The following is a 27338-nucleotide window of genomic DNA, read 5'->3' on the forward strand; positions in this document are numbered from 1 at the left end:
TGGAAATTCCAAAACAGGGAATTGAAACTTTGTTACCTCAGGTATCATTGCGAGATCTAATGGTGAGCATCACGAACTGGTTTGCCCACAGTCACGTGATCAGCCTGGAAGCTTTCACAACTGAACAGATAGCAATCTGTGCACTGGGGATGAACTTAGCACGTTCACATCCAATCAAGGGAATCGAACCAGAGTGAATGCTGGCCTACAGCTCCTGTTTTATCCCTGGCCGAGGCTGTTTCAAGGTCTCTTTATAACCCTCCGGCACCAAGCAAGGCATTATCAGGAAAGAAACCTACCATGACAAAACCTCCTTGACTGCAATTGAAAATTCGACAGCAACATAGCACTGCCAAGTTCCGGATCCGATACGATCACAAAAACGATCAGAGATATCTTCAGGGCAGCTTATCATTGATTTTCCCGATCCATTGAGCCGACAATGCCAGTCTCGGCATGGGCGGTGCCCCCAACGGACGCTAGTGCTGAATCTTCAAGCTTGGCCCGTGAGACGGCCAGTGGCGAGCATGAGGATATGCCACCTTTAGAGGGGGAGGCCGTTGTTCCTCAACGGGGATCCTCACCGACTTCGCCAACGGTGATTGCCCGTGCCCTCGGCGGTGGTGACGTCGTCCTTATACTCGATCTGCCAGAGGTATTCACCATCGGTTACGACTGCGTCTCATTCACAGCTAGACACTTTGGGGGTGTCAAAGAGATCCCACCTGGACCACATTTGATATGGGTGTCTCATCCCAACGGAACCTCAGTGCGATGCGGTGCTTGGATAACGAGCTCTACGCAACACAAGGTCCATGTCTTACAGTGGGACAAATACAACGAGATTCTCACCGAGTCGAGCAGCGCGGAGGCGCGGAAACAAGCGAGCAGTCTAGCAAATATCCATTCCAAATTGGTATCCTACAGGGATCCAGCAGCAATCAATGATCAACAACAAGGCGCGCGCATCCAAGGCGCAGCTCATGAAGACAATGAGGGCATATGGAATAGGCTCACCAGTTGTATCTCGGAGACATTGCTCAACCGAATCACTGTGCAACACCGTGGCGACTGGTTTGTGAGCACAGTCGACAAAGTCAGAGGCGTCGCTCTCATACCTGCGGAGATCGAGCTTGAGAATCGCATCTCGAACTCACTTCAAGGCCGCGATCTAAATTTCATCTTCTCACAAACAGCCAAGACGTACTCGGCTGCTGGTGTCGGCTCCTTGCGCACTCAGGAGGCTACTGATGCGTCGCATCATATCGTCTCTACGCTGGCGGATCCCGAAAAGGCGCTGGGTGAGGACGACTTTATTGGCGAGTTCCAGTTCGCATACATCGTTGGAACACACTTGGGCAACGACGCCTGCCTGCAGCAATGGTGGTATATGTTGCTCAAATTAACCTTGCGGTCCTACTCTCTCATTGCAGATCGTCCGACTCTTGTGGAAGCATTGTTGCGCAGCTCCGCTGCACAGATCAACCACAGCCTGAAGCATCTCGAGACATCTGTGTTTGACTACAGCGAACGGCAGTCGCGAGACCTACGTCTCGCATTGACCATCTACAAACGCCGGCTTCAGGAGGATGAGCTAGGCACTCCCTCTGTGAATCTTGCGCTCTCGCAGATAGAGGCAGCCGTCGTTCAGTCACCGCTGGGTTGGGACATCAACAAGGACAGCTATATCCGCCAAGGCACCTTCATGACCGAAGATGGCGATATTGTTGCCATGGAGACGACTGATCTAGAGGCTGAGGACGAACGCGGTGAATTTGCCCCTGAAGTGGTGGAATTAGATGAGTCGGGTAGAGAGAAAGGCCTCGTATCGTGGACGAACTAGGTACGCGAGGCGATGCGTCGCGTCCGGCTCAGAGGCAAAAGAAGAGGATCTGCAGGACACACTATGATCGATAGTTGGGATGGTGAAGTGAGGACAAATAGGTCGAGTAAGCAGACCAGTTCCAGCTCCGCAAGATGCATTGTTGCCTATGCAACTACCAAAGACGCCCGTGACCAAAAGAAGTGCGAGGAATGGGATGCCCAGCACGGAGTGTCAAAGACATTGGGTTTGGAAGTCTCGATTTTGACGCACCAGACTTTCGATGGAAAGCAAGGCATTGGATAACTTTGGTGATCACGGCAATCCTAGGCGGAGCGTTGACAATATAGTATGGCCTGAGCCCTCTCGTATCACCTCATATTCATCGCTGTGGTGAACTTGGATAGTTTTCATTGACCTGTCAGACCCTTAAAATCCGCCCAAAGCAAGCCATGCAAAAGGCCAACGGGTACCCTGTCCCCTGGCCAGGAGATATGTTGACTCCGAATTTCCGTCCACGCCAGCCAAGTCGCCCATGCAGTAAGAGTAGCGACCTGAGCAAAACACACATTCTTCCTCCGCTGCGCAATTCCCCCCAGAGATCCGTCTCTTTAACGGTACGACTTCTGGTAACGCGCACGGGCGCCGGGACCGCCGAACTTCTTGGGCTCGCACCGACGGTTGTCGGCGACGAGGAGGGTGCGGTCGAACTGGACGAGAGCCTGCTTCAGCATGTTCTTGGAGTGCTCGTCGACGAACTTCTGGTAGTAGGCGATGAGGGACTTGGCAATGGCCTGGCGGATGGCGTAGATCTGCGAAGTTTGACCACCACCGGAGACGCGCACGCGGATGTCGAGGTTGGCGAACTTATCGAGGCCAACGACGAGGAGAGGCTCGTAGACCTGGTGGGAACGTTAGTACATCGGCTCGCGGTGGCTGTGTCTCTTCACGTCTCGGTCATTCGTGGGGTTGCGAAGATCGAAGTGTCGTTTCGGGAGACGGATGGTGCAGTCGTACCTTGAAGCGCAGGATCTCGGGCTGAACGAGCTGCAGAGGGCGGCCGTTGACCTTGACGAGGCCCTTGCCGGCCTGGGAAACGAGTTAGCACTCCGATACTCTCTCCGAAGAAAGGTCCTCCACCCAATCCCCCCAGCGCAAGAGTTTCCTCCCACGATGGAAGAAAAGCAGAGATTCCCCTCCCCTCGATTAACTCTATCACGGACCTTGCACTGGGCGACGGCAGTGGCCGTCTTCTTCTTGCCGAAGCATTGAACACGCTGGGGAGTCGACGACATGGTTGCTGGTCCTTTGGCGAGAGGGTGGGTTAGTCGAAAGGCGAGGTCGTCGGTATCGGGTCGTCGTAGCGGATCACCAAGGATTGCAAAGTGAGGATTGCACGGCTGGATTTTTGCCGCGAAAAGGGTTTGTGCCCTTTGGAGAACGCCTGGTACAGTGATTGGGTGCATCGACTCCCAAGGGCCCCACCACATCCCGCCTTGCCAACCTGCACCCACGCAATTTGAGGGTGGCGTGTACCCACGTGACTGCACACAAATCGCTGATAACCCTAAGCCCTTCCGACGATGGAGCTGTGCCGGCACCCGCCAATTGGTGCTGCATCCCAAAATTTCGACGTGCGAAGCGGACCTGGATCGAACTTCACGCCCAGTCACTCGAGGACGACTAACCACACAGCACAACCGTCAAGGTAGATTCTGCCCATCAACTCATTCATCCTCGACAACGAAGTACTGACTCTGCGTTAAGATGGTCTCCGCCAAGAAGCACGTCCCTATCGTCAAGAAGCGTACGTTTTTCCTCATCACCGCTGCCACCGCCAAACCCGTCGCCCGTCCGACGATCGAAAGACGAAAATCTCTGCAAACTCCCACGTTGCGAGACGACGCACTTGTTCGAGGCGGCGGAATGAGAGGATTGGGGCGCGGCCCATGCGAAGACTGGTGCTGACGAGAGAACCACAGGCACCAAGCGCTTCGCCCGTCACCAGAGTGACAGGTTCATGCGTGTCGACCCCAGCTGGCGCAAGCCCAAGGGTATCGACTCGCGTGTCCGCCGACGCTTCAGGGGCACCCAGGCCATGCCCAGCGTACGTTCCCGTCCCATCTTGTTGCCGACGAGCGACCATGATCGACAATGTACTTACAAAGGCGTGTGTTACAGATTGGCTACGGTACCAACAAGAAGACCCGCTACATGATGCCCTCTGGCCACAAGGCCTTCCTTGTCAACAACACCAAGGACGTCGAGCTCCTGCTCATGCACAACCGCACCTACGCTGCCGAGTACGACCACCCCCTCGTGCCTCGAAAAGAGGGGAAGCAACAAGAGCTGGCTAACATGGACCCTAGGATCGCCCACGGTGTTTCTTCCCGCAAGCGCGTCGACATCATCGCCCGCGCCAAGCAATTAGGTGTCAAGGTCACCAACTCCAAGGCCAAGGTCACCACGGAGGTCTAAGCGGATTCAACGTTTGGAGAATTGGGAACTTGGGGAGGACAAACTGGCTATGCATGCAGCGAGGAATGACAAAAAGAGAAACACTTATGGGAATGTTTTCACGCTTTTTTCGGTCTGGGAACTACTACACTTTGTGATAAGGGATCGGCCACGGTTAGTATTGTGGCCTAGTTTCCTACTGCGCGCGTTAGGTGTATCAGGTTTTGAGTGGCTTTTGCCTGGCTCTTGCGGTAGAGAGGAAAAAAAAGTTGCAAATGACGATCGGGCTGGCTTCATCATGTGACATGTATCTACACCATGACGACCGGGATCTCAGACTTCGACGTCGACGGACCATGAAACGTGACCTTGCATTGGGGAATCATGATTTCAGCGCTATTTGTACAACCATGCACCAGAAGAAAAGTCTTCACATGATGAGCCAAATGTTGCTCAACAAAAATAAAATCCATCAACCGACGCCTGGCCGGGGGTAAAAACATAGTAATGTGATATCTCGAGCAAACAGGTGATAGAGAGAAAAAGCATGTCATTTTTCCAACAGGGGCCCAGGCCGTTATAATGAGCCCCTGGATCGTTGCTTGCGAGCGAGCCAGTCGCCAAGCATGTTATCAAGTTGCTGATTCATGTGTCAATAGGTGGCATCTCAAAGACGGGCCTGCTCTAGACTTACTGTCGTAATTTCCGCCAGTTTGGCATTCTGTTCCCTGAACAACCCACTCACGATAGGATGATCGCCAGCGGGCTCTACACCAGATGTGTCGTAGACCACTGCGAGCAGGTCTCTGACGTGATCGCCCTCATCGAAGAAGGCACGGAGCTTCTCATCATCCCATTGTTGTTGGGGGAAGGGTGCGCCGGTTGCATCGTGGGCGGTTGATTCCATTGGACCTGGCTCAGTGGATGTTGAACCGCCTGGAGACGGCGAATCGGCAGTGAGCTCTGGCGGTTGCCCTGCAGAAGGCAAAGATACCTCCACTGGGGATTCTGAAAGTCTGGTACGATCCTGCTCCTGGCTTGGCACTATGGTCTGATCGCTCATGGCTGTGCTGGTAGTCTGGAAGCTGTCCGGGAACGCCCCAGGTAGCTGAGGGCGCAGCTGCCGCTCCTCCTGCTTGTCAGATGTCTCCGGCGCCCTTGTGCGCTCCTCATCAGAGCTGTCTGAATCATCGAGCTCCATACGTGCTTTCGCTTCAGAGGCCTGTTGCGGCTTTGTATCCATCGATGAGACACCACCTCCTCTTGGCAACAATGACTTGGCGAGATTGCTGCCTTCCTCGCGGTCGGAGAAGCGCTGCTGGTTGGATGGCACCTCCATAGTTTCTTGTGTTTCCGGATCGACGATTCGCATGGAGGCTGGTGGAACATTGGACACATCGTTGGTGCGCGTCTCCGTGAAATGCTGCGAAATATCCGTCTGCGGGGGTTTCTTGGAGGCTGCGTGCGAGTTCCTTTGTGCAGGCGAAGGCTCTATCCGTGGTTGCTGTTTCTGGAGCTTGCTGGGACTGCGCGAGAGCGTCTTATCGGGCGGTTGTTCTTCATCACCGACCGGATCCTCGCTCTCGCGTGTCTCGATGATGTCCATGGATCTCTTCCCGAAGGACTCGCCATCGTCGTCCTCTGATGTCCGCTTCTTGTCCTTCCTCGAGAAGAAGCTTCGAATCGCGCTCGGTTTCTTATCCTTGGTCTTCTTCCTGTCCTTGTCGGCCACCAATTCCTTCTCCAGCTTATCGAGGCTGCCCCTTGTTTTCAGGTCCTTGGAAGCAGCAGAATCGGTGGAAGGACGGGGCGCGTTGTCGTCCCGGAGCAGATTCGGTGTGAGGCTGATCTTCTTGGTCTCAACGCTGTCATCCTTGAAGAAGGAGTCGCGCACGGTCCCATTTTGCGTCCGTCTCGGCTCTGCCCGCCCATCAAGGATCTCCTCGCTGGCTCTGGGCGCTTCATCATCTTCAACGGTCGCCTCCTCCTTATTGGTCCCCTGATCCTTGCGAGTCTTCAGCGGCTCGACCCTGGCCGATTCCTGGACAGTAGCCTCATCTTCGGCGTCGGGAGATGTCTGACTCTGGCTCGCGTCCTGCTTCGCCGCATCAGGTCCAAAGAGCTCTTCGATGTCCTCCTCGTCCGTGGAGTTGTCAAAGTCGTTGGTGTAGTCGACATATGTGGGCTCGGCGAAAGTGACAGACTTCCATCTTTTCCGGATTCCCTTGAAGGAACTTTTTTGCTTCGCTGCATTGTCACCCAGCATTGCCGCAGAAAGCTCCATAGCCAGTGGTTAGTGGGAACAAACTTGGATGCTTGACCTCAGATCACTCACATCAACGTTGCGATGCTTGTTGAGTCGCGCTAATCTCTCGGTAGGGGTTTCGATATGCTCTGCAGGCAAGTAACCTTGACGCCCTGTCAGCGCTGATCCAGGTGCAACAGTTGCACAGACGCTTACCGATACTGCTGTCCTTGACAACGCGGACTAGCCACCAGTAGCTGTTGCTGTCGTCCAGAAGAACCATTGTATCACCCTTTGTGGCATTGGCTTGACCTTCGACTGTGGCCACGAAGGTATGCAACGCGTAGACGAATTCGAAATCGATATCCTCTATATTTCCATGTAAGCGTCCAGTCACCCAGCGGGGTTCAATGATCATGGAGTGCGGCCCCTGCCCATACTGCGCAAAGGGACTAGGTCCCTTGCCGCACGGCTGTGTTGCGAAGGTTCGTAAATGCACACATGCGGAGTTGCGTAGGCGGATGTTTGGGCAGGGCATCGATCCCTGGCAGATGTCTGTACGCACCATCTTCAATCGAGGGAGAGCTCGACATGCGGTCCATTATATCATCATCGTCCAACTCGTCGCCCTCATCGCTCGAGTCTGCCATCTCGCCGTGGGTCGCGGCCGCGTCCGGACCCTTGCCGTCTTCGACATCGCTCTTCGCCGTCGTGGCATCAGCCATCCTCGCGCTCACGCCACTTGCTAGGTCCTCCTGTGACTGCTGTTCGTCTGGGCTTCCCGCGCCTTCATTCCAAGACAGGCGAGGGCTGCGAGCTTGCGCTTCGGCGGCTTCGTGGGCGACTTCGCGGAGGGTTTCGGCCTGGTGCGCCCCGGCATGAGGGTGCTGGCGATGGGACTTGGCTGACGGGGCGTCGTGATCTTGCAAGTCGATCGTGTCTGAGGGCACGTGGTCAGTGATGATCGTCCAGCTGTCACAGCGAGGATGGTGAGGCTGGCAGGTAGAAAGGGAGGACGGTGGCAGTTGGCAGGCTGCATGTGAGCCGAGTAAAAGAACGTGGCGACCCATGCCCCAAGCGCCAGAGAGCCCCTGGCGCATGTAATTACTTGAGGGCCATATACGTACCAGCACGGACGATCGAAGGCCTCGTCATGACTGCTACAGGAGCAGCGCCGTCCTCTCACTACTAGGTATCACTAGCTGGCGTGGTATCCTCCCGCAACGTGGTGCAGTCGGGCAGCGAGGTCGTCGACGATTGAGCAATTGTCGGCGCGATCATCGAGCCCGGCGCGCATGCGGCAGACGTGGGACACAAGGACTGGAAAAAGTTATGAAGATTATGAAGATGCCTGCCCCTATCGATAGAATGAATGCCTGGGCTGGGATCACGGACGAACTGGGGTTGGGCGACAAGGTACATGTATCCGTACGGGGTTGGGGTTGGATCAGAATGCCGTGCGATGGATGGATGGATGCCTTGTCGAGATTGAAGCGCTGCCACGCCCCCTGATCCCTTTTTTTTTTCTGGGTCCAGTCCTGAATTGCCTGGTCTTGCCTCAGCTTGGTGCTGCAGCTCAGCGATCTGTTAGTGGCCTGGTGCAGTCATCGCCTGCTCCCTATCATTTGCAGCTCCAGCGGCATTAACCTCCATCACTGGCGTGATCATCATCATGCTGCAACAGACAAATCGAGATCTACACATCATCGGCTTTTGGCAAGTCCAGCATCGCATCAGCAGTCCCCAGCGCGCTCTCGCTGGCTGATTCTCTGCTGAGTGTGCCACTCTCTCTGCGCCATGGTGCCTTATGCCACGCCTGCCCTGACATCCCCCGCCAGCATTCCACACATCAGACACACCCAATCCAGCGCACAGAGTCAGAGTGATAGTGGCTCTAGGGCTTTTGAGACTTCTTAACAGCTCACGCAGGATCCTCTTTGATAGGCGGCCGTAGTTTCGCAGTCTGGCAAAATTCCTTTGACGATAAGATAGTACGTATCCGTACCTTACTAAGGGTCGAGCGGCGCATAAAAGTACCACCATCGAGTAGCCTTATAAGTGGCACACAGGTAACTCATTGGCTGACAAAGCTATCTCATGGGGCGGCACACATGTAAGAATAGTTACTTATGCGCCGGAGCGCGCAACACGTGAGTGACACTCATGGGCTCGTCCGGGCGCGCAAGTACTGGCGGGCCTCATACCAGGCTATCGTGCTTTCCATCCCGCCTCATCCTGGTCTTGTACTTGATCCGGCCGTGTGTCGATTTCGACAGCATATCCGCCGACAACCTTAGGTGAGGGATCATTGCAAGATGCGTCTGCAACTCCAATGGCTTCATCTCGATCGTAGAAAAGCACACCCCGGCCTCTAGGCCGCCCGAGCGGTCTCGAGCCAAGCGGCGCCACTTCCCAATAGCCGGGTCTGACTGATCGATGTACGCCGGTGACCAACTGCACGCCCACACGATGCTCGCAGGGCTGTAGTTGCCTTCCTGCGTCCGCGGCTGACCCTCGTAGCAGAAACGCGCTGCTTGGCCGTTGCCACTGTTCCACATCTCCAAGATGAGAAGTTGAGGCATGTGGCGCGCCGCATTGGCCGCGGCGGAGAGCAGTGGTGGAATCTCGTCGCATGTGCTCGACTCGAAGCAGGCTGCTGTTAAGCAGAGCTTGGTCAAGTTCTCCCAGCGCATGACCTGCGCGCCCAGATCGCGGCAGCGGTCCTCGTAAAACTCGTGCAGAAAGCCAGCCGCGTCTGCGGCGAATCCACAGGTCAGGACCGACAGATTATGACTCGCGAGCGCCAGGCTCCGACCTGCTCTGTGATGCGAGGTGGGCCGAGGGCCAGCATCGTGCATCCTGGGATCGGCGTCCGAGAACAAGCTCAGGCGTTGGATCCGTCGGGGGAACGGGGTGGGCCACCGCATATCGATCGTCTCGACAAAGTTCTCGTCGTGGCGAACCTGGCCCGGGGGTTTGAGACGGAGCCATTGCTCGTGGTTCAAGCTGACAAGCGAGGGGAGGCCCTCCCGCAGGAGTCGCCAGACGACGTTGCGTCCAATACTGCGGTACGAGGCGAGGTCGAGGTTGAGGTCTGTGATGATTCGGGCTTGTGGTAGCCTCCAATGGGCCTCAAAGGGATATTGGTCGGCTTGATAGCTCCATTGAAGGTACCTTGATCCAAAGAGTCGCGTGGCACAGGCATAATCTTTGCTAGGTGGGATGGGACCATGTCCTAGGTGGTCACGTAAGTCATTGTTTGCTTTTCGTCAAGTTCGTGGAACAATCATGGCTCACCGTTTGAGCGATCCGATTCGGGCTCTCCAATCTCCTCGTATTGGTCCGTCAAGGAGTTGAGTCTCATAGCGAGTGGCCTGTAGTGATGTTTGGTGTCGCTACGGGAAAAGCATGTTATTGTCAGGTTTATGCGATGCTGTTCGCCGCTCGGCGTGGTTGCAGGCTCCAAAGGGTGCAGACTCATGAGAAGCCGCAGCAAACATATGGTCGTAACGGTATCGTTTCTTGCGACTTGATGTCAGTATAGATGAATAAAGGGGAGAGGGGAGGTGCTCGTGAAGGACATACCGCTGTGCTGTTTCTTCATCCTCAACCTTATCGCAGAGATCGCAGTCATACTTCTCGAGAATGATATAGAAGTCTAATCGGTTGATATATCCTAGTCTCCGGGTATTTCTGCCGCCCAACATTTGGCTTAGGGTTGCGAGGTCGTCTGGCGTGAGCAGGAGTTTCTTGAACACTTTGGGCTCCCAATAGGCATTCCACTCCTTATTAACCTGCGCATAGGCGGCGTAGAGGCCGCGCCCCGACGTCAATAACTGGGCGAAGACTAGGTCTCGAAGCTCCAAGGGAAGTCTGTCCCATGGTGATGCCTTCTGCGGCGTGATAGACTTTCGGGGCATCTTGCTGGGCTGTGCCGACTGTGGTCTCGCCCTCCGAAACGGGCACCCTCGTTTTGACATGACGCAGCCCATGAAGACTTGAGGAGGACTTGGAACCCTTTAGCTGCGCCGCTCTTGGCAGGATTCCAGCCGCGAGTCACCAGAGATGTGGTGCTTCTTCCTCCTATGCTCTTGGATATGGCGATGTAGGTTTTGGTGTGTGCGAGTGAGCAAAGGCCGGAAGGACGAGGAGTGGAAACCTAAAGTAAGGTAAATCACATGCAGGAAGTGTCCTCACATAGCGCGGTCACTCGAGTCTGCTGTAGTGTGAAGCACTTGATTCATTTTGATACACACAAGGTCTTGGGCGCTGCTGATCAACCTGCGTTCTTACTTGCTTGAGAGTTTGTTAGTCTGCACTCTCGACTTTGTGGAGATTGTTTGACTTGCGCATGACCAACCGTATCCAGTAGAAAAGCAAAGGAGAATACCATAGTACCATTCAACAGCCCTAGGCATGTGTTGTGCATGGAGGCCAGAATGACTACTTACACACACATAGGCTACAGCGCCTCGAGGCAGTGGTGTCAAGTCTCCATGTCTGGTCATTCTCGGCGAGGCTCTCCACAGCTCTAGATGGGCAATCAACGGGGTGAACTTTCCACCATGAAGATCCCATTTGTTGTCGACTGGAGCTTGGTAAACTTTGAGGACGTCGAGAGTCGACGGAAGATCTACGACAGCTCAGGGGCTATAGTCCTGTCATGAATGTTTTCAGCTTTCAACACCATGTTGTTGCAAACAACGTGAAAACACATCTCACCAATATCCTGATTGAAAAATCCTCGTAAATGCCAGCTGATATCAAAATTACAAAGGCTGGACAACAAGGTAGATTTAGTGCACAAAACTGTGTCGACAGATGTCGCCGGCATCCGAATCAACCGGAGCTAGCTCTAGACCGGCCAAAACACATGATTTATGACCCCCATTTATGGAAGGTACCAATGTACCATTTCAGGGGCATGTGCTTGATGGGCACTGATAAGGGCTGTTTAAGTACTTGTACCTGCGATAGTCCCGAAGCCAAGTGCAAAGGATCTGGTGACTCGACCTACATGTAAGGTAGGAAACAATTCGTACACAAGTGCCACCCCATAAAATAGATTCATGGGCCAATTAGATACATGTGCAATACTTAGAAGGCTACTCGTAGACCTCATGGAAGAAGTGGAAGTCAGACCCAGACGATGTCAAGCTTCATCCGCCAAGAAGCAGAAGGAGGAGGATAGCTCAGACGGCTTTGACGAGCTCGAAGACGACGATCTTTTTATTCCAACAGACGACTTTTGCTACCCTGACATATGGCTACGGCTGTGCTAGCGGCAATATTTCACACAGTACTTACATGCGGCTACAAGGGTGCCTAAGTACTTATGTGTGCCGCTGCGGCCATGAATCTGCGAGTATGTGTGCCTAGGCGTGCGGCCATGAAGTTTTCAATTGGCTTGTATGTGGATTCATGAGGCGCGGCTTATGCTAAATCTTAACTGCGCGCCGGGCGCCCAACTATTGGCGCCCTGGTATGAGTCGGAGCCGTAATGTGATAATGGCCAACACGGAGAATGAGAGGACGGACAAGGTTCACCATAGTCACAGTGTCACTCGACAAAGCCGCTAACGCTGGACTGTCTTGGCAGACAATATCCTTGTCAATGGCAGTGCCAATATCGGGCAATACTTATATTGGCGACTTCGTCGTGTGAATACGGTACTAGATAGACAGCGAGGAAGACGTTGTCAAAGCGGAAGAAAAAGGTTCAGTTTGAGGCGGCAGCGTTCGTTTTGTTGCTCATTGTCATTACTCGTACTAATATATCTTCCCGATTCGCACGTCCCGGGCTGCTTTGCCCTGTGCGACGGTGTTTCTTTTCTTGATTCTCATGCTTTTCCGTGGCAGCCACCCATGACTGACACTTTTTGGTGCAAATGCTACCCTTCCAATCAAACGCCAGAAACTATGGACGACTGTCAAAATCGACATCGACGTGTCAAGTTCAAATGCAAAGAAGTGCAGAATACGCTATGTTGCGCGGTGAGATTGAGAAATAGAGGCGCGGCGCACGTTCTCGGCGCCCGTCTCCTTGTTGTTAATCTTGGCCATTTGCTTTGACATACTGGGGTGAGGTTAGCAGTCGGTTTTTGGCAAGAGGGCCGGGGTCTGGACTTACAAATCATAGAAGGCGAACTGCGAGGGTTGGCTGCCGAACTCATATACGAATCGGCTCGCCAGGTATGAGCCAAAGATGGAACGCAGGTAGCTCTCCGGCACACGCTCGACAATCTTGTCCATGCCGATGCGGTTCAACAACAGCGGAGGCAGGGCATCACGCAGCACACCATATCGGATGGCCTCGTTTGTCCACAAGTCGGAGTGCTGCAAGTCCTCATCCAGATCGGTAATGGCCCATGACAGCTGATCCGAGAGGATCGAGCGTGCGATGCCAGTCTTCTCGTGCTCTCGCCAGATGGCCTCGAACTCGAGGCGGGCATTCTCCTGGATCTTGGCCTGCACTTGCTTGACATACTCATTGTAGAACTGCGGTGGCTCGCCAGTCTTGGGGTCGCAACACATGTTGGTGATGAAGTCCTCGTCGTTGAAGGACAGGGAAGCCAGGACTTCGAGGGATGATGAGGTCACACCACCCTTGTTGGCCGAGGCATCTTTGTACAGGATGCACCCTGCAGCCTCGAGACGCAGCTTAGCGTCCTGGGTGATGAACAGGTTCGCGCCTTCCACAATGTAAGGAATAACTGACTTGCCGTCCTTGATGAGCTTGCTGACGGAGATGAGGTCGATCGACTCGGGGCGACCACCACAGGGAACAAAGGCATCAGTCATGCCATTGTCCCGCAGGTGGTAGGTGTTGCGGAAGGTGGTACCATTGGGAACGTTCTCGCCTGATGGCAGGGTGATGTTGTTGTCCTCACAAAGCACGCGGTATCCGTCCTTGGACAGCTTGCTCAGGTCGTAGTTGGAGATCATCGAGCGAGCCTTGGCAAGACGAACCAACTCGGCCTTGTCGAGGCCATTGGGGTCAGCCAGCACGCCCGAGCCATCGACGATGGAGGTCCATTTCTCCTCGCCCAGCAGGATCTCGTTGCTGCCCAAATCACCGTCGGGCCCACCCGTCTGCATCTTGCGCACCTGGGATTGATCGAGCTTCAGCTTGCGGTAGATTCCCTTGACGTACTCGCGCACAGACAGGGTTGTCATGCCGTACTTGTCGTGAGGGATACCACCGAGCTTGGGAGACTTGCCGGTGAAGAAAGACTTCCACCAGGGGGCGCCGCGGGCACGGGCGTGCTCGGTAGCCCAGTTGACGAGATCAGCAGTGTTCTCATCCGGACCCATGAAGAGGATCTCCTCCTTGCCGTACAGATCGACGATTGGATTCTTGATACCAGGCGTCTGAGCAGGGAGCAGCAGGTCGAGAATGCTATCAATGTACTTCTCGAATGCCTCACGTTGCTTATCTTGCTGCTTGGCATCAAGCAAAATGACACCCTTCGAGCCACCCTCAGGAATGTCCTTGTTCTTGCGCTGCTGTGTGTTGGCCAAGCCGTAGTTCTCGTCGAACAGGTTGCGAGCGTTGATGCCGTAAGCCTCCTTGCTCCTCGACTTGACGATACGAATACCGCCACGGGAGATGTCCCGGAATCGCAAGTGGAAGCCACGGAACTCAGCGCCCATGACGAGGAACATGCCGTACAGCGGCTTGGGATACTCCGCAGCAGGGAGGAATGAAGGATCAAGTCGAAAGCTCAGAGCGACCTTTGTGGGTGTGAACCAGTTGGTCTTGAGGATTGCCTTGTTGAAGACGCGGAATGCGGTCATGACCATCTCGTCGTGCTCATTGGCCACAGTCTTGGTGATCTTCTCCTGCAACTTGTTGTCTGAGAGCACCTCAGTGACAGGAGCTGGGGCAATGAAGTGCTGGTCAAATCCTGCGCCGACACTCAGATGAGTGGATGCAAAGGACGCGTACAATGCACGCACGAGCGCCGGGTAGGTCTGGATGATTTCGAGGATGTAGTCGGGGGTGAAGGTCTCGGTACGCAGACGGCGCTTCAGTTTTGAGAGAAGCAGAGCCGCTGAAGGGTTCTCCTTGGTGTCAAGCATGTCCTCTAGCGAAGCGTACTCGGGTCCAAGGCGATTCAAGAAATGTTGCACAAAGACCCACGACGCGTGAGCGTAGACGGTCTCCTGAATGCTCAGGTCGCCGGTGAGGAAGAGGTTGTTGAACTTGTTCTGCGGAATGCAGTACAAGAGTGAGATTTCCTTGGTGATCTGGTGGATGGATTCGTCCAGCGGCGGGAAGTTGCCCTCCAGGCTCATGGCGGGGCGCAGGTAAACACTCATCACCGTGATACCGTTGGCGAATTGCTCAACGTATTTTCGAGAGCTAGTGACGCCGTAGTGGTGGTACAGGTCACTCAGAGCAGAGAACATGCCACGGGCGGTACGGGACTGGAAAGCGACGACGAGACGCTTCTCAGCCATTCCCTCGATGTCGAACACCTCGATGACGGGGCCGGCCCTGTTTACAGCCAGCTCGATAATCTCCTGGTAGACCTGCTTGGTGTTCTGGGTGGCCTTTTGCCAGAAACCATGATCAGCGATGACCTCAAGACGGGTCTCCTTGGGGTCCGTCTCTTCGGGCTTCTGCTTGAAGATGCATTGGTACACAAAGTAGCAGCGGAGGGTCGCTTTCGAGGAAGGGCTGTTTCCGATGACGGCAGGCGAACGGAAGGTTTCGACACGGTACTTGCTCCTGCCCTGGTGGTCGAGGTACTTGGCCTCGAGGCGCTGTTCATACCGGGGACCGCCAAGGCGAGACTTTCCGGGCTCACTGGTGTCAATGTAGATGGCGTGGTCGTTGGCCTCCATGTCCAGGCGGATCTCCTCCTGCTTATCCTCGCGGACAGAGGCAGCCACCTTGGCAGCGTACAGAGACGTGATCTGGTTGGCAATGACCTGAGGCGTCTCGATCTGGAAGTAGACATCATCAATGCCGAGCTTCTGGTAGAACCAATGGATTTGCTCATCAATGAGGGATTCGGGGATCCACGACGATTGTTGGATGATATCCTTGACTGCGACATGTCAGTTTTGCAGGCAGAGGGGGTCCGTGAGATGAAACTTACCGTCTTTCATCTGCTCAACCTTGCCCTGGAACTCGGGCGCAATGTAGCCCACAGTCGCGGAGCGCAGGATTCGATGGCCATTGATGTAATTATGAGCCAAAGGCACGCTGACGTGCGTAGGCTGGGGCGAAGGCCCACGGCTGGACTCCGTGTCAGACTGGAGTCTGGCAACAACCTTGGGCTTGGCCGAATCCGTCATCTTGGATGAGGATGGTCTGAACGTTTCCAACGGATCGACGTAGTCTGGAAATCTGTCAAGAGGGGCCAAGTTAGCCGGGTCCAAGGAAATGGCCAACATGTTGGCATGCGCAGTGGGTGAAGCAAGTGCTCTTGAGGAACATGGCCCGAACCTGATTGCATATGGCCGATTTTTATACTGCCAGGAAGCTTTCTCACTTGAGATAAGACTGTTAGACAAGCGGTACCGCATCAGCCCAGCGAAAGTGACTCAATTGCTGCGCCCGTCTGAAAGATCTCAATGCCATACGATTTGAAAGTCTGGCAGGGCGATCCGGCGGGACGGTTGCGGCAGGGATCGCGCAGAGCTCGTGTACAGAAGGTACTGTGGAGCCTGCGGGCGAGGCGACCGAGACAAGTACCCGAACAAAAGACGGCTCTTATCTTGTCATCTTTGATAGCGGGCGTTGCTCGGACACTAAGACACAGTGTGCTCATAGCTCAAGAGCAAAAGTCAAGGCCGGCAGAAGCAGCATGCCCTTGGCCTCACCGACTCACCGCCGCTGGCAGCGATCCTGTCGGTGTATCCGTACCGAGGGCACCCATGATCACCGACTGATAAGGGTCGGGGTGGTGCGTGTTTCAAGGGTACTCGCAGCGGATACTTACAGTATTAGATCTGCAGTGCTCTCCTGGAACTTGTCAGGGAACAGTGCAACGATGCGAGAGCGGTCAATCGAATTGACACGATAGACAGAGATCACTGGAAAACGATCTGATCCTGAAATTTGGCTGATGACGACTGAGAGCGATTGCTGCAAGTCGGAAGGCGGTTAACAGGCCCACGAGGCAGCCAGAAAAGGATGAACAAATTCAGTTCTGTAGAGTACGTCAGCCAAGTATCCAAAGAAAGATGCAACCTCTTTGAGCCTGGAAGTGAGAATCCTGCTGAGGGTCGTCGAGAAGCGCTCATCCATCCGCCAAGCTCCCACGGTTCCATTGAGCTTCCAGAAATTCCGCCCCTCCTAGCGAGGGGAGGGCCCCGGCTAACATCGCAATGCTGCGGGAGCGTCTGCCACCCCTGTGAGAGCGGGAGGGTCCAGCCGGATCTTTGCTATCCTGGAACTCACGTGGTATGCGACAGCTTGCTGAATGCCTCTCTCGGAACCAAAGAAGTTGACTGGTGTCAAAGAACGCGAAGGGGGACAAGACGGTGGGAGACTGCTGATATCGTCACTTACTTGTTCTCATCCACAGTTTAGATAGACGGGATCAACAGTATGGCTGGCTGGCGTGGAGATGGGGGAGGCGAGATGAAAATCTGTGGTAGGGCGTAAAGAGAAGCAGGACTTCGACTTTGGTCTGGCGTGTCGAGGTTATTGTGAGGTATTGTCTTGAGATAGGGTAGACGATGATGCCATGGCAAGCAGGGACAGGTTGGTGTTCGTCTGGCTTGTTGGTCGTTGGAGAAGGGGAAGCTAAGTGCGAGAACGTATAACGAACAAGCTGGGGCCGTGCCTATTTAAGTTCTTGCGAGAGGGTCAGCAGGAGGAGGCAAGAATTAGTCTCGAGACCAACAAAACGTCAACGTGGAGTAAAAAGATGAAATCCGACTCATGCTGGGAATGGATCGTAAAGCTACTTGAAGGTACGTACCGGCAGGGCTGCCGGATGTACCTGCCCCAAAATTCAAATCACTGCGCTGCCGGGCAGACAGGCGTGCTGCGCCAGCTGTCTCCACAGTACTTGCGCCAGTGTAGCTGGCGTGCTGGAGCATCAACCATCGAGGCCCGGACGACGCGCACGCCTTGTTGGGCTTCTTGCTGTCACGTCGAGGCCCTGGAAATGAAGTTTTCACGATGCTAAATCAGCACCATCTGACCGCCTATCCACTCGGTGAGGTCTCGGTCTCTTACGATGCATTACTGTACAATTTGTAGACAGTCTCCGGGCCGTTTGTGAGACTTCCATTGTGAGGCGGGTGATATTCTGGTTAATGTGCTTCTTTTGCATCATTGACACGACCAGGATCGTGATCATCATGATTGCACAAGACGTGCAAATTCTGAGCGTCTTCTGGCCTGCATCCACGATCAACGAAGCCATTATTACCAAATTGTAACGGCCCCGCTATACCCCAAGGAGCAACAGCCCCTCCGCGCCCCTCACTCTGGTGGCCCGAGCGCCTCACGTCGCTGGACGCTGGTTCCTGAGCGATCACCATCATGTCCCGTCACCACATCTGCCTGCCTGTTGGGGCCGTCAAGGTACCAGATACGGCACCAAAAGGACATACCAGCTCCAGTCGAGGTTCCACGTTACGGCTATTCGAGGGTTTTCACATCGACCCTCTGACCGAAGCTTCCTCACCATGTGTCTCATTGGCCCCCAATATCGATCACGAGCAACCTCTCCCGTCAGTGGTGCACAAGAGTCATCAATCAACGTGCGACCTGACGTGTGACCTACGTATGTACTTGTAGTACGTACTTTGGCATTCGATCTGCTGCAGCTTGCGCTGATCAGTAGGTAACGCATGTAGCGCTGTCTATGGCGTCTACGTGTAGACAATCTTGGCGATCGTCTCGCCCTGGCGTTGTCAACAAGAGTCTTAAGAGAATGGTCGGTTCTACGCACATTGTGGAACATTGATGACAATGCAGATCCCATGCATCGACTGCGTACCACCTTCAAGCGGCCCACGACCTCCGACTCTCTTCGTCAACAACACTGACCTGTCGAGTCTATCGTTTGCCGTGTGCAAAGTACATACAGAGGAATGCGACTGGTTGAGGCGCTTGAGTCGAGATCAATTCGTTCCTTTTCCCTGCTGGTCTGGTCTGGTCTGGTCTGGTCTGCTGACCCGACTCACCGTCTTATGGAGATTGCCGTCTTGCTCAGGGTAGGGCAGCCCAGCTCGTCTTCCCCAGATTTTACAGGCACAGCCGCTGCTTAGCTGGCGTTGTCGGATCGACCCGCCTCACAGCTCCCATGACCAGCCAGCAAGGGTTGTGGTATTACGGGCACTTCATTATTGGTACTGGGAAATCGTTTCTACTTCATGGCGTCCCCTGATGAGTGGCCAATGCTTTCCATCACGAGTCCCTCGTCGAGATTGCATCAAATCTCACCGCATTTGCATTGACCAACGGTATCAGCGTCGTGAGTCGGCAAAGCCTAGAGTGCCGACAATTGCTTGCCTCTCCGTACGCAACGTACCTGGTACCTAGACTACCATGCAAGTTACAATGCTGCTGGACTTACGAAGCTCCAACAACTCCACCAACCGGCGACTCGGCCGGCAAGGCGTGCTATATTCATTAATTACCACGGATGCTGAGCAGTGAGAGAGAGACCTGAGTCTGGTTGCGATCGAGCAGATTCTGACGCTGCTTGCGCTACTGTCCCGCTCGGCTGCCCCAATTGGCATTTCTATTACCCCCAGGTTTGCACCCGGCCCGGTTTCTGTTACCCCCAGCTTTTGCTCCTCGCAGGTTTCCATTACCCCCTTTTTACATGATCCTGCATCGCAGGACGTCCCGACGACGACGGCTTGGTGATACTTCCAGGTAGCCCATGCACGCCAGTTGAAAACTCTGCAAGTCGGGGCAATTTTGGAGGTCACGCACTGTCCGGTGGCGCCCGGCCCTCGCGCGCGCGCTTGCGATCCCCATCCCTTCCGAATCACCTGGATGGATACTGGTACTCGGACAGCCTCCGGGGCTAGGTTACAACGTCTGGAGAATTCTCCATGGTGTCCCGCGAGCGTGATACCCTTGCTCACCATTGACTCCCCGCATATGGAGAGCCCCGGAATCGACCAGTCTCGCTTCGGCACTGCATCACGCGCTACGCTAGGTTTTCTTCCCAAGGCCCAAGGCGTGTATTAGCTTTTGGATTTCTGGAATTTGGCAATTGTTCCATGCATCAACAAGAACACGCACGCCCCTGTTGTTCGCCAAACCTTGCACCATTTCATAATCGATTTTTGTCGGATTGCTGGACACGAGTACACGACAAACACGAGGAGCAGCCTACTGGCACTGCCACTAATTAGACCGTCGTCGAGACTCGAGACCAACAATGCGCTAAAGGACTACTGCCTCGTCACTACTCCGTAAACGTGGGGAACACAGGTCACCAGACCGAGGGGCTCACCGACCGGCCAATTTCCCCAACAATGGGCCCCTTCTCCAAGGGAATGCGAGAAGATACTCGGTGGAATTCCGTATGTCTCAGGACGACAACTCTGGCCCCGCCAACTGGAGCATACTCTCATGTTGAGCTACATGTGTGATGTACCAAGAAGAAAATAGCTGCATCATCATGTGTTTCTTGTCATCGCTACCATAATTCCTACAGGACATCATCGGGATACTCTGCAAAACCCTTAGATGCCACCCATGGTACCCCCGAAGTCTGCTTTCAAGTCCTACGCATAGCGACACATCTGAGGAACAGCGGGCTTCTTGTTAAAGGCGGCCACAGAGTCCATCATGCGCGCAGCTTCCTTGCTGAAAGCGCTAATCTCCTCAAACTTCATACCACGCCTCAGCTTGGCTGCTTGCGCGACCTTGCTCGCGTCCCTGATGCCAACGGCGCTCATCACAAGTCCGAAGATCAAGAGAGGGGCCGACTCGGGCACCGAAATGACGGCGTGGAGGCCAATAGCCTAGAGGACGGTTCAGTGGCCATAATAACCAGAAGAAGGAAGGGGGGGGGGGGGGCCAAACTTACCGTGTTGCCAGCCTCGGCGAGGTACACGAGAGTGCGCCCAAGGGTGCTGAATCCAGCTGATACGAGACTTGAGCCACCAAAGCTGATCACGATCATCAGAGCGGACAGAAGGTTGATAATCAAGGCGGTCTTCTCGGCCTCCTTGATTTCCTTGCCCGTCTTGACGACCACCTCCATGTACTGGACGGACTCTTGCAGCATGAAGACGGGCAGGATGAGCGCGTCGACCAGATCATGGCCATCGCCCTCGTAGTCGTCGACCATCAGTTTGAAACCAGCCTCCGCCATGGGTTCGCGGAGGACGTCTGCATTCTCAATGGACTTTTTCACAACGTCCTTGGGATTCACAACGTCATCTTTCTCGAACCCGTCGACGTACGGGATGTTATGCCAGTACCCCTTTCGCTTGCACAAGTCGCTCATGTCGTCCCAGCCATTGTAGGCAAAGTCGCGAGCGCAGCTTGGGCTCATGAAAAAATTGGTAATCGTGGACCGCTCCGCAATCTTGAATTTGTCTTCGGGCGCACCTACCTCGGCGGCGGCCGCGGCATAGAAGTTCTCTTTGGCCTCGTCGTCCTTGAAGTCCCAGAAGATGGTTTGCTCCCAGTCGTCGCCCATGCCGCGCTTGGAGTAATCGGGCGGGCATGGCTGGTCCCGCAGGTGCCACTCGACACCGTCATCCATCGGACCCTCGATGACACACTTCTCGATGCAGCCATCGCAGCTCTCGCCCAGGTACTCGCAGTTGGTGCAGCAGGGATACTCTTGCCAGATTTCACAGTCGAAATAGTCATCGCCGCTGTCCTTCAAGAAACTGCGCGTCACCTGATTAGCGTTCTCCACGATATAACCCGCGTACACGCCAAAGTAATAGTCATAGTCGTCCTCCAGGATCTCGTTGTACCGCTTCGTCACAGTCTCAAGCATGTTGTGCAGGACAGGCACCATATACTTGGGTACGCAATGGGCGGGCAGCTCATTGTAAAAGTCGAGGTTGAAGATCTCATCCATGGTTGTCGGTGTGTAGGGGCAGGCCGCGAGAGGCTTATCATCATCGGGATCCGGCTCGTACGGCTGCGGGCTTCCCTCGTCGTCGTCATCGTCATCATCACCATCATTACCGTCGTCGGGGTCTTCGCCGTTGCAGCCGCTTTGGCAGCCATCGCCGCAGTGGCCATCCGAGTCGCCGCAGTCTGGATCACTGTCAGTTCCACTGTGTTGCAGTATCCCCAGATGCGCACTTACATCCGCCGGCAGAGCAGCAAGGGCCGTGGGACCAACTTCCACATATGGCATTGTTGAAACCTGCACCACATCGACCGTCAGTAGTCTCCGAGCCCCTGTTATGAATGGTCAGTGTCCGAGCCGAACCTGGGAGTACCTGGGGGGTGATCATACTCTTTGCAGTCGCCGCTGACGCAGGCAGAACCGCAGTGCCCATCAGAAGAACCACAATAGCCACTCGTAGAGCAGCAGTCGCCGAAACCACTTCCAGGGCAAGTAGTGCCATCATGGTCTGGTCCGCAATGACCGTCCTCCGACTTGGGCGCGTCAGTACCGCTACCGTCGCCGGAGTTGAAGTCGACGCTCCATGCCATCAGTCCGCCAAAGCACTGGTCGTTGGCGAACTTGCGCTTCATCTCGACGGTCTCCTCGTCGTCATAGCCTGTGCAGCCAGTGAGTAAGCAGCGAAATGGGGGGCTGGGGAAATTTGAAAGGACTTACCAACCCACTGGTTGTCCCATACCAGCTCCTTCATGCCAATGCCAGGCAAAGAGTTGGATTTGGCCTCTCCACTGGCAATCATTTCCTTGATCTCAACCAGGGACAGTACACCAGCGCTGTTGGTGCACTTCCCAGGCTTGCTTGGACCTAGGAATGGACACCCTAGGGTGTTGCAAGAAGGGTCTGCCAAAGTGTATCCTCGCCCATACCAGGCGATACCCATAGTGATCTTGCTGGGGTCGACGCCCGCATAAGCCAGCGGGAGAGTGTTGTTGGCAATCTCTTCGATGTTGGCTTGGCCACGGACTATGGAGCCCAGCGCCTCTACATCTGAGTCCCAGAAGCCATGCAGATCATAGGCCATGAATCCCTATGGTAAGTCAGTTGGGTGGAGGTCATGAACGAATGAAGCTTGGCTCACCAGGTGGTCAGCATAGTTCTGAAGGCGGCCAACGTCAAAGTAGCGAAGATACCAGTAGTCGGGCGCCAAGGTCAGTGAAATGCCATACTTGGTGCCAAAGGCTTCGCGCATCTCCTTGAGCAACTGGACAAAGTTATCCTCGTCAGCCAACTTGCCACCGCGCTTGGCAGTCCCCGGATACTCCCAGTCAAGATCGGCACCGGTGAAGCCGTACTCGTCCATAAAGTCAATCAACGAGGCAATAAAGGCAGACCGCCTGCCCTGGTCGGAGCATAGATCGCTCCACGTGGTGTGCGTTGGCTGATCTGGGTCGCTAAATGCCCAGCCACCGACGGCAATCCATGGCTGTAGGTCGCGGCCCTTGCCCTTAAGCTGGGTGAACTCTCTCATGAGGGCTTTGTCCTCTTCGACCCACGCCTTCACCTTGTACGTGTCCGGGTCGATGGAAGCGAAAGAGAAGAACAAGTGGGTGTAACCCTCTGTCTTGATCTGGCTCGGCGAGATGCGGTTGCATGTACGATCACGGGTGTTCCAAGACTGGTAGTAGCCGATCATACGGCCGTCTGCAGTGCCAGAATTCTCGCCGCAGGTCTCTGGCCGGATGATCTCGCACTTTCCATAGCCCTCCTGGCAGAGAGCATGTTCATTGGGGCCGATGCAATGGACATCCGCGGTTCCACACCTTGCTACATCAGCCTCTTTCGTGCAGGGGAGAAATACTTAGGAAGCTCACCATCCGCCCCAGCTACAGCAAAGATCAAGACCGCACTTGATGTTGCCGCCGTCCGAGAACTTGCCGCACATGGCTGTGGCATCACAGTCGCCTTTGCATCCGTCGCCACAGAAGTCAGGGCCTGTACTTGTGGTCAGCTCAGCACATTGGCAGTGAGCCAAGAGCACATACCATAACCGCATATGTTGTCGGGGCCACAGCAACTAGTGCACCATTAGGTCTTGTTTCTCTTTGCGGTCCTTTTCCCGCGACGCACCTGTGATCAACGCATTTGTTGTTGGGGCACAGCAAGGCGCCGTTCTCGTCCTCTACTCTCTGCCTCTTGTCAAGACCGTTGGGTATAGGGCTCCACGGCGACATCAAGATTTCGGCATCTGCCATGCGGGCCGTGACCTTGGTAGCATTGACCGGAGCCACAAGCTCCAACCACTTGTCGAGGGCAGCATCCTCGGTGACTGACTCGATCGTGAAATCTGCGTCAACTTCTCCCTTGACATCGCCCTGGTGCGTGATCATTGAGGCGAAAGTGGTAGGGAAGACCGCTGCCGCAACAGCCAGAGCGGCGAGCTGCCGCATAGTCAGTACCATCTTTCCTTGAGCGAATGTGCAGGGAGGATGGAGCTGTCAGTCTCGCGGACGTGCCAGTAATATTCTGGCTTCGTGAAAGTCAAATACCAAGATCATATGCCTGTGCGTGCCTACTTCTCGGTGGACCGAGCCTGACTGATGTACGGCAAGTCCGGGAGTCCGGGGCCTGGGAGCTGACTTTCTCGGCTAAGATTCAGGGGTACGAGAACAGAGGGAGCGAGCTCAGGTAGGGTGAGATTACTAGTCTAGGCATGGATATGTTGCGTGAAATATCCATGTTCGCCAAGTTTGCCATGCAATTCAGGATCCTACCTTCACGTGAACGATAACCCCAAGGGGACACTCGTGTAAGTACTGGCTTGTCAACGCCCTGCGACGGTTGCAGGGATCGAAGATATTGCCTCAGCACTAGGAAGCCTCGACTGACCATTGAACCCTTGGCGCGCATACTTATTGACCAGCAGTTGTGGATGGATGTCAGCATCCTGCATTGCACATGGTCCTGCATAGTCAAGATCCTTCAACCACGCTTGGCCATGCAAAGAACGAACTGATAGTCTTTAGACTAGGAACTGAACTGGAGAGCACTGGGGCAGATGAGACCTCCCGCGCGCATTTACTATTAACGAAATCCTATCTTCGACTGATGGCAAGCAATACGCCTCCTGGTATATCGGGTTTGTTTCATTTCAACCGTGTAGTAACCCCCCAGCTGTGAGAATTAGGTTGATTTAACCTTGACTTCTCCACGATCCAAGCTGCATAGTTACTCGAATAGGCAGTTGGTTAGATCGACGATCTAGACCAGGCTATGGATCGCACCTCCACCAGGTACTGTATAAAACAAGAATCTAAATTTTCAAGGCCCGGATCAGCAGAGGCAAATTACTCGGCATTGCTGCTTCTGGCGCTTCTTCAAAGAGCTCATGCAGGGGTCGCCGTGGCTAGTATCAGCTATCAAGCTCGGCCGTCAGACTTGGCGACGGATACTTACCAATTCTTGTCCAGACTCAGTGGCGCGCTTCCGTTGATGAATGTGGCCAGGAACCTCTGCCAGGGTCGCATCGATGGATGAGCCCAAGAAGAGAACGTGCTTACATTGGACAGGGTTCAGGCTGACGCCAATCTAGACTACTTGATCCTGGGCTGCCTTATCTTGGCCATCTTGGCTTTCGACTGGGTACGTATACTGAGGCCGGAATCGAAGAAAGTAGAGTTGCGGGACCATACCAGCACCAGGTTACGCTTTGGATATCACAAGCTCCGCGGCTGACTGTGGACAGCGTGTTTGTCTGTTCTTTCTCAGTGTCAGTGCGCTTGAACTACTGACAGCCAGGTCAGTCGAGATATCCTGCTCTCTACCAAATTCAAGGTTTGTCGCGTCTGTGGCCATCGATACTGCATTCCTGACACCTCCAGATGAAAGTCGGTTCTCTTTTGGCGGCGGCGGCTGCCTTCGTTAGGACGTGTTCTGCGATAGAAGAGGTGGAAGCCGCTCGCGTCATCTACTTCTATACCGTCTACGACCTCGATGTCGAGGTTTGGGGCCAGGGCAACGGATACATTGCACCCGAGTGCAAGGGAGTTGTCATTCCTGACGGCCGCTGTACATTCGACGAGTTTGTCAACTTTGTCGATACGGGCGAGGCCAGCACCAACCCCAAGTACCACGACCTGACGAACAGCTTCAGTTTCCTCCCGGGCGACATCAACGCCATGGTATTGGCCTTGGACGCTCTCGATGCTAAAATAGAGGACGTCACCGACAAGGTTGTCCGCGGCCGTCGCTCAGCCGTTGGTATCTGGGACGACCTTGCCACCATCGTGGACAAGGATCACGCCCGTGCCGAGGCGCGCAACATCAACACGCGCCGACACTTCACCAACCTGAAGGAGGCGCTGACTGGCGTGACCGCCCACACTTCTGCTCATCTCGAGATGGGCACGCTCGACCGGATGCGCAGCTACCGGAAGGACGTCATCTGGAAGATTGTCAATCGCGAGAGTGAGTACCGCAAGGCTGGCTGGCAAAAGATCGACTGGCAGGCCACAATCGCGGCGAACCCCGATTTGGCCTATGCCGACAGCAACCTCTACCAGAACACAGCAAAGGCTCTCAAAGGTTTCGACACTCTCCGCGGCACCATGGCTGAGAAGTCAATTGCGTACAAGACGGCCAATACCTTCAACGCGTGCTTCTCAAAGTAATTGGGCCGCTGCAGATACTGGGAATCCTAGCACTAGATGTTGCATGCGAATTGAGATAGAAAATATGCCAATAAAATCCTGAAATGCACATGCACGTACGGCAAGGTGGTGATTGTTGAAGGATCCATCTCCGTATCATGGCTCACCAAATGTACCTGACTGACACCACGGTTGCACGGGTGCACGTGACCTCAATTACTCGCCGCGGCGCGCTCCTGCCGAGCTCCTGCCAAAAAATTTGAGGTCAAGCCCAGGTGACGCAGGCTGTTCCATCATCCATCCCCTATCAACTCCATCGAATTGCGCCTTTTTTCCGTCGACAAAGACTCCCTCGCTCGATCATTTTAGTCGCAGGTCGAAAGAAATCTCGAATCATCAACCAGGATCTCGTGCGATCCCAGCGCAATCTCTGATCCACCTTCCCATCCACTACCACAACCGCCAACATGGTCACCCTAACGGAAGTTGAGGACGAGCACTTCCAGAACACCCAGGCTGGTCCTGAGGCTGACGACGACGACTACAGCGACACCGGTACGACCTTGCCTTCCTCGCCTCGTCCCTGAGCCAAGCTAACCCCCCTTTTTCAGATTCTGAGATCTCCAACGAGTCCGAGTACGATCCCCAAGACGAGACACTCGCCGAGCGCCTCTATGCTCTGCGCGACATCATACCCCCCACAACTCGCGGCTGGATCTCATCCAAGGTCAACACCGTCTCGAATGCCACCTGGACAGCCCTATCCTTCAGCGGCAAGGCCACGTGGGTGATCACCACCTCTGCCCTCTTCTTCGGCGTGCCATTCGCCCTGAGCTTCGCCGAGGACCAGCAGCTCACAGCCATGGAGCAGGAGTACAACATGAGGCAGCAGGGCAGTGAGCTCCTGACCGCCGGCGGCGACCAGACGACCGCTGATCGCATCGGTGCGGCGCTCGGCGACGAAAAGGACGCCAAGGCTGCGTTGTAAAGACACGAAAAGATGAAACAAAGACGTCTATGTACGAAGGTATTTGAGCAGGATCCCTGAGCAGGATGTGTACTATATGGATACGGGTAATAGCGGTTGGCACGCCACGGACGAAAAGCATCGGAACGGGAAACGGCGCGTGCTTGCATGG

General features: G+C 54.7%; 9 protein-coding genes across 9 annotated transcripts; 4 read left to right on the forward strand and 5 right to left on the reverse strand.

Annotated features, from left to right (window-relative positions):
• Positions 1-442: 442 nt before the first annotated feature.
• Positions 443-1843, forward strand: J7T54_007849 (uncharacterized protein; the record flags this gene model as incomplete). The annotated part of the gene is made up of 1 exon (XM_051502419.1): positions 443-1843. The coding sequence occupies one exon, from the start codon at positions 443-445 to the stop codon at positions 1841-1843; it is 1401 nt and encodes a 466-aa protein (XP_051365612.1).
• Positions 1844-2433: 590 nt separating this feature from the next.
• On the reverse strand, positions 2434-3117 carry J7T54_007850 (40S ribosomal protein-like protein; the record flags this gene model as incomplete). Its single annotated transcript, XM_051502420.1, has 3 exons — positions 2434-2724; positions 2840-2911; positions 3046-3117. 3 exons carry the CDS (start codon positions 3115-3117, stop codon positions 2434-2436), a joined length of 435 nt encoding a protein of 144 aa, XP_051365613.1.
• Positions 3118-3589: 472 nt separating this feature from the next.
• Positions 3590-4300, forward strand: J7T54_007851 (uncharacterized protein; the record flags this gene model as incomplete). The annotated part of the gene is made up of 3 exons (XM_051502421.1): positions 3590-3629; positions 3805-3929; positions 4004-4300. 3 exons carry the CDS (start codon positions 3590-3592, stop codon positions 4298-4300), a joined length of 462 nt encoding a protein of 153 aa, XP_051365614.1.
• Positions 4301-4590: 290 nt separating this feature from the next.
• Positions 4591-7679, reverse strand: J7T54_007852 (Tip elongation aberrant protein-like protein; the record flags this gene model as incomplete). The annotated part of the gene is made up of 6 exons (XM_051502422.1): positions 4591-4647; positions 5025-6557; positions 6615-6688; positions 6741-6893; positions 7090-7464; positions 7652-7679. The coding sequence occupies 6 exons, from the start codon at positions 7677-7679 to the stop codon at positions 4591-4593; spliced, it is 2220 nt and encodes a 739-aa protein (XP_051365615.1).
• A 1043-nt stretch (positions 7680-8722) lies between these two features.
• J7T54_007853 (uncharacterized protein) lies at positions 8723-10444 on the reverse strand (the record flags this gene model as incomplete). The annotated part of the gene is made up of 3 exons (XM_051502423.1): positions 8723-9759; positions 9822-9919; positions 10110-10444. The coding sequence occupies 3 exons, from the start codon at positions 10442-10444 to the stop codon at positions 8723-8725; spliced, it is 1470 nt and encodes a 489-aa protein (XP_051365616.1).
• A 2062-nt stretch (positions 10445-12506) lies between these two features.
• Positions 12507-15830, reverse strand: J7T54_007854 (NAD-specific glutamate dehydrogenase-like protein; the record flags this gene model as incomplete). Its single annotated transcript, XM_051502424.1, has 3 exons — positions 12507-12600; positions 12655-15580; positions 15632-15830. The coding sequence occupies 3 exons, from the start codon at positions 15828-15830 to the stop codon at positions 12507-12509; spliced, it is 3219 nt and encodes a 1072-aa protein (XP_051365617.1).
• Positions 15831-20240: 4410 nt separating this feature from the next.
• J7T54_007855 (glycoside hydrolase family 18) lies at positions 20241-23940 on the reverse strand (the record flags this gene model as incomplete). Its single annotated transcript, XM_051502425.1, has 9 exons — positions 20241-20480; positions 20546-21738; positions 21791-21885; positions 21944-22211; positions 22271-22640; positions 22692-23373; positions 23425-23545; positions 23596-23627; positions 23681-23940. 9 exons carry the CDS (start codon positions 23938-23940, stop codon positions 20241-20243), a joined length of 3261 nt encoding a protein of 1086 aa, XP_051365618.1.
• Positions 23941-25431: 1491 nt separating this feature from the next.
• On the forward strand, positions 25432-26220 carry J7T54_007856 (uncharacterized protein; the record flags this gene model as incomplete). The annotated part of the gene is made up of 1 exon (XM_051502426.1): positions 25432-26220. The coding sequence occupies one exon, from the start codon at positions 25432-25434 to the stop codon at positions 26218-26220; it is 789 nt and encodes a 262-aa protein (XP_051365619.1).
• Positions 26221-26666: 446 nt separating this feature from the next.
• Positions 26667-27187, forward strand: J7T54_007857 (Mitochondrial import receptor subunit-like protein; the record flags this gene model as incomplete). Its single annotated transcript, XM_051502428.1, has 2 exons — positions 26667-26754; positions 26811-27187. The coding sequence occupies 2 exons, from the start codon at positions 26667-26669 to the stop codon at positions 27185-27187; spliced, it is 465 nt and encodes a 154-aa protein (XP_051365620.1).
• Positions 27188-27338: the final 151 nt, after the last annotated feature.

The sequence above is a fragment of the Emericellopsis cladophorae genome (assembly GCF_022114955.1).
Source record: "Emericellopsis cladophorae strain MUM 19.33 chromosome Unknown NODE_3_length_1261782_cov_116_963312, whole genome shotgun sequence".
Classification (NCBI taxonomy): Eukaryota; Fungi; Ascomycota; class Sordariomycetes; order Hypocreales; family Bionectriaceae; genus Emericellopsis; species Emericellopsis cladophorae.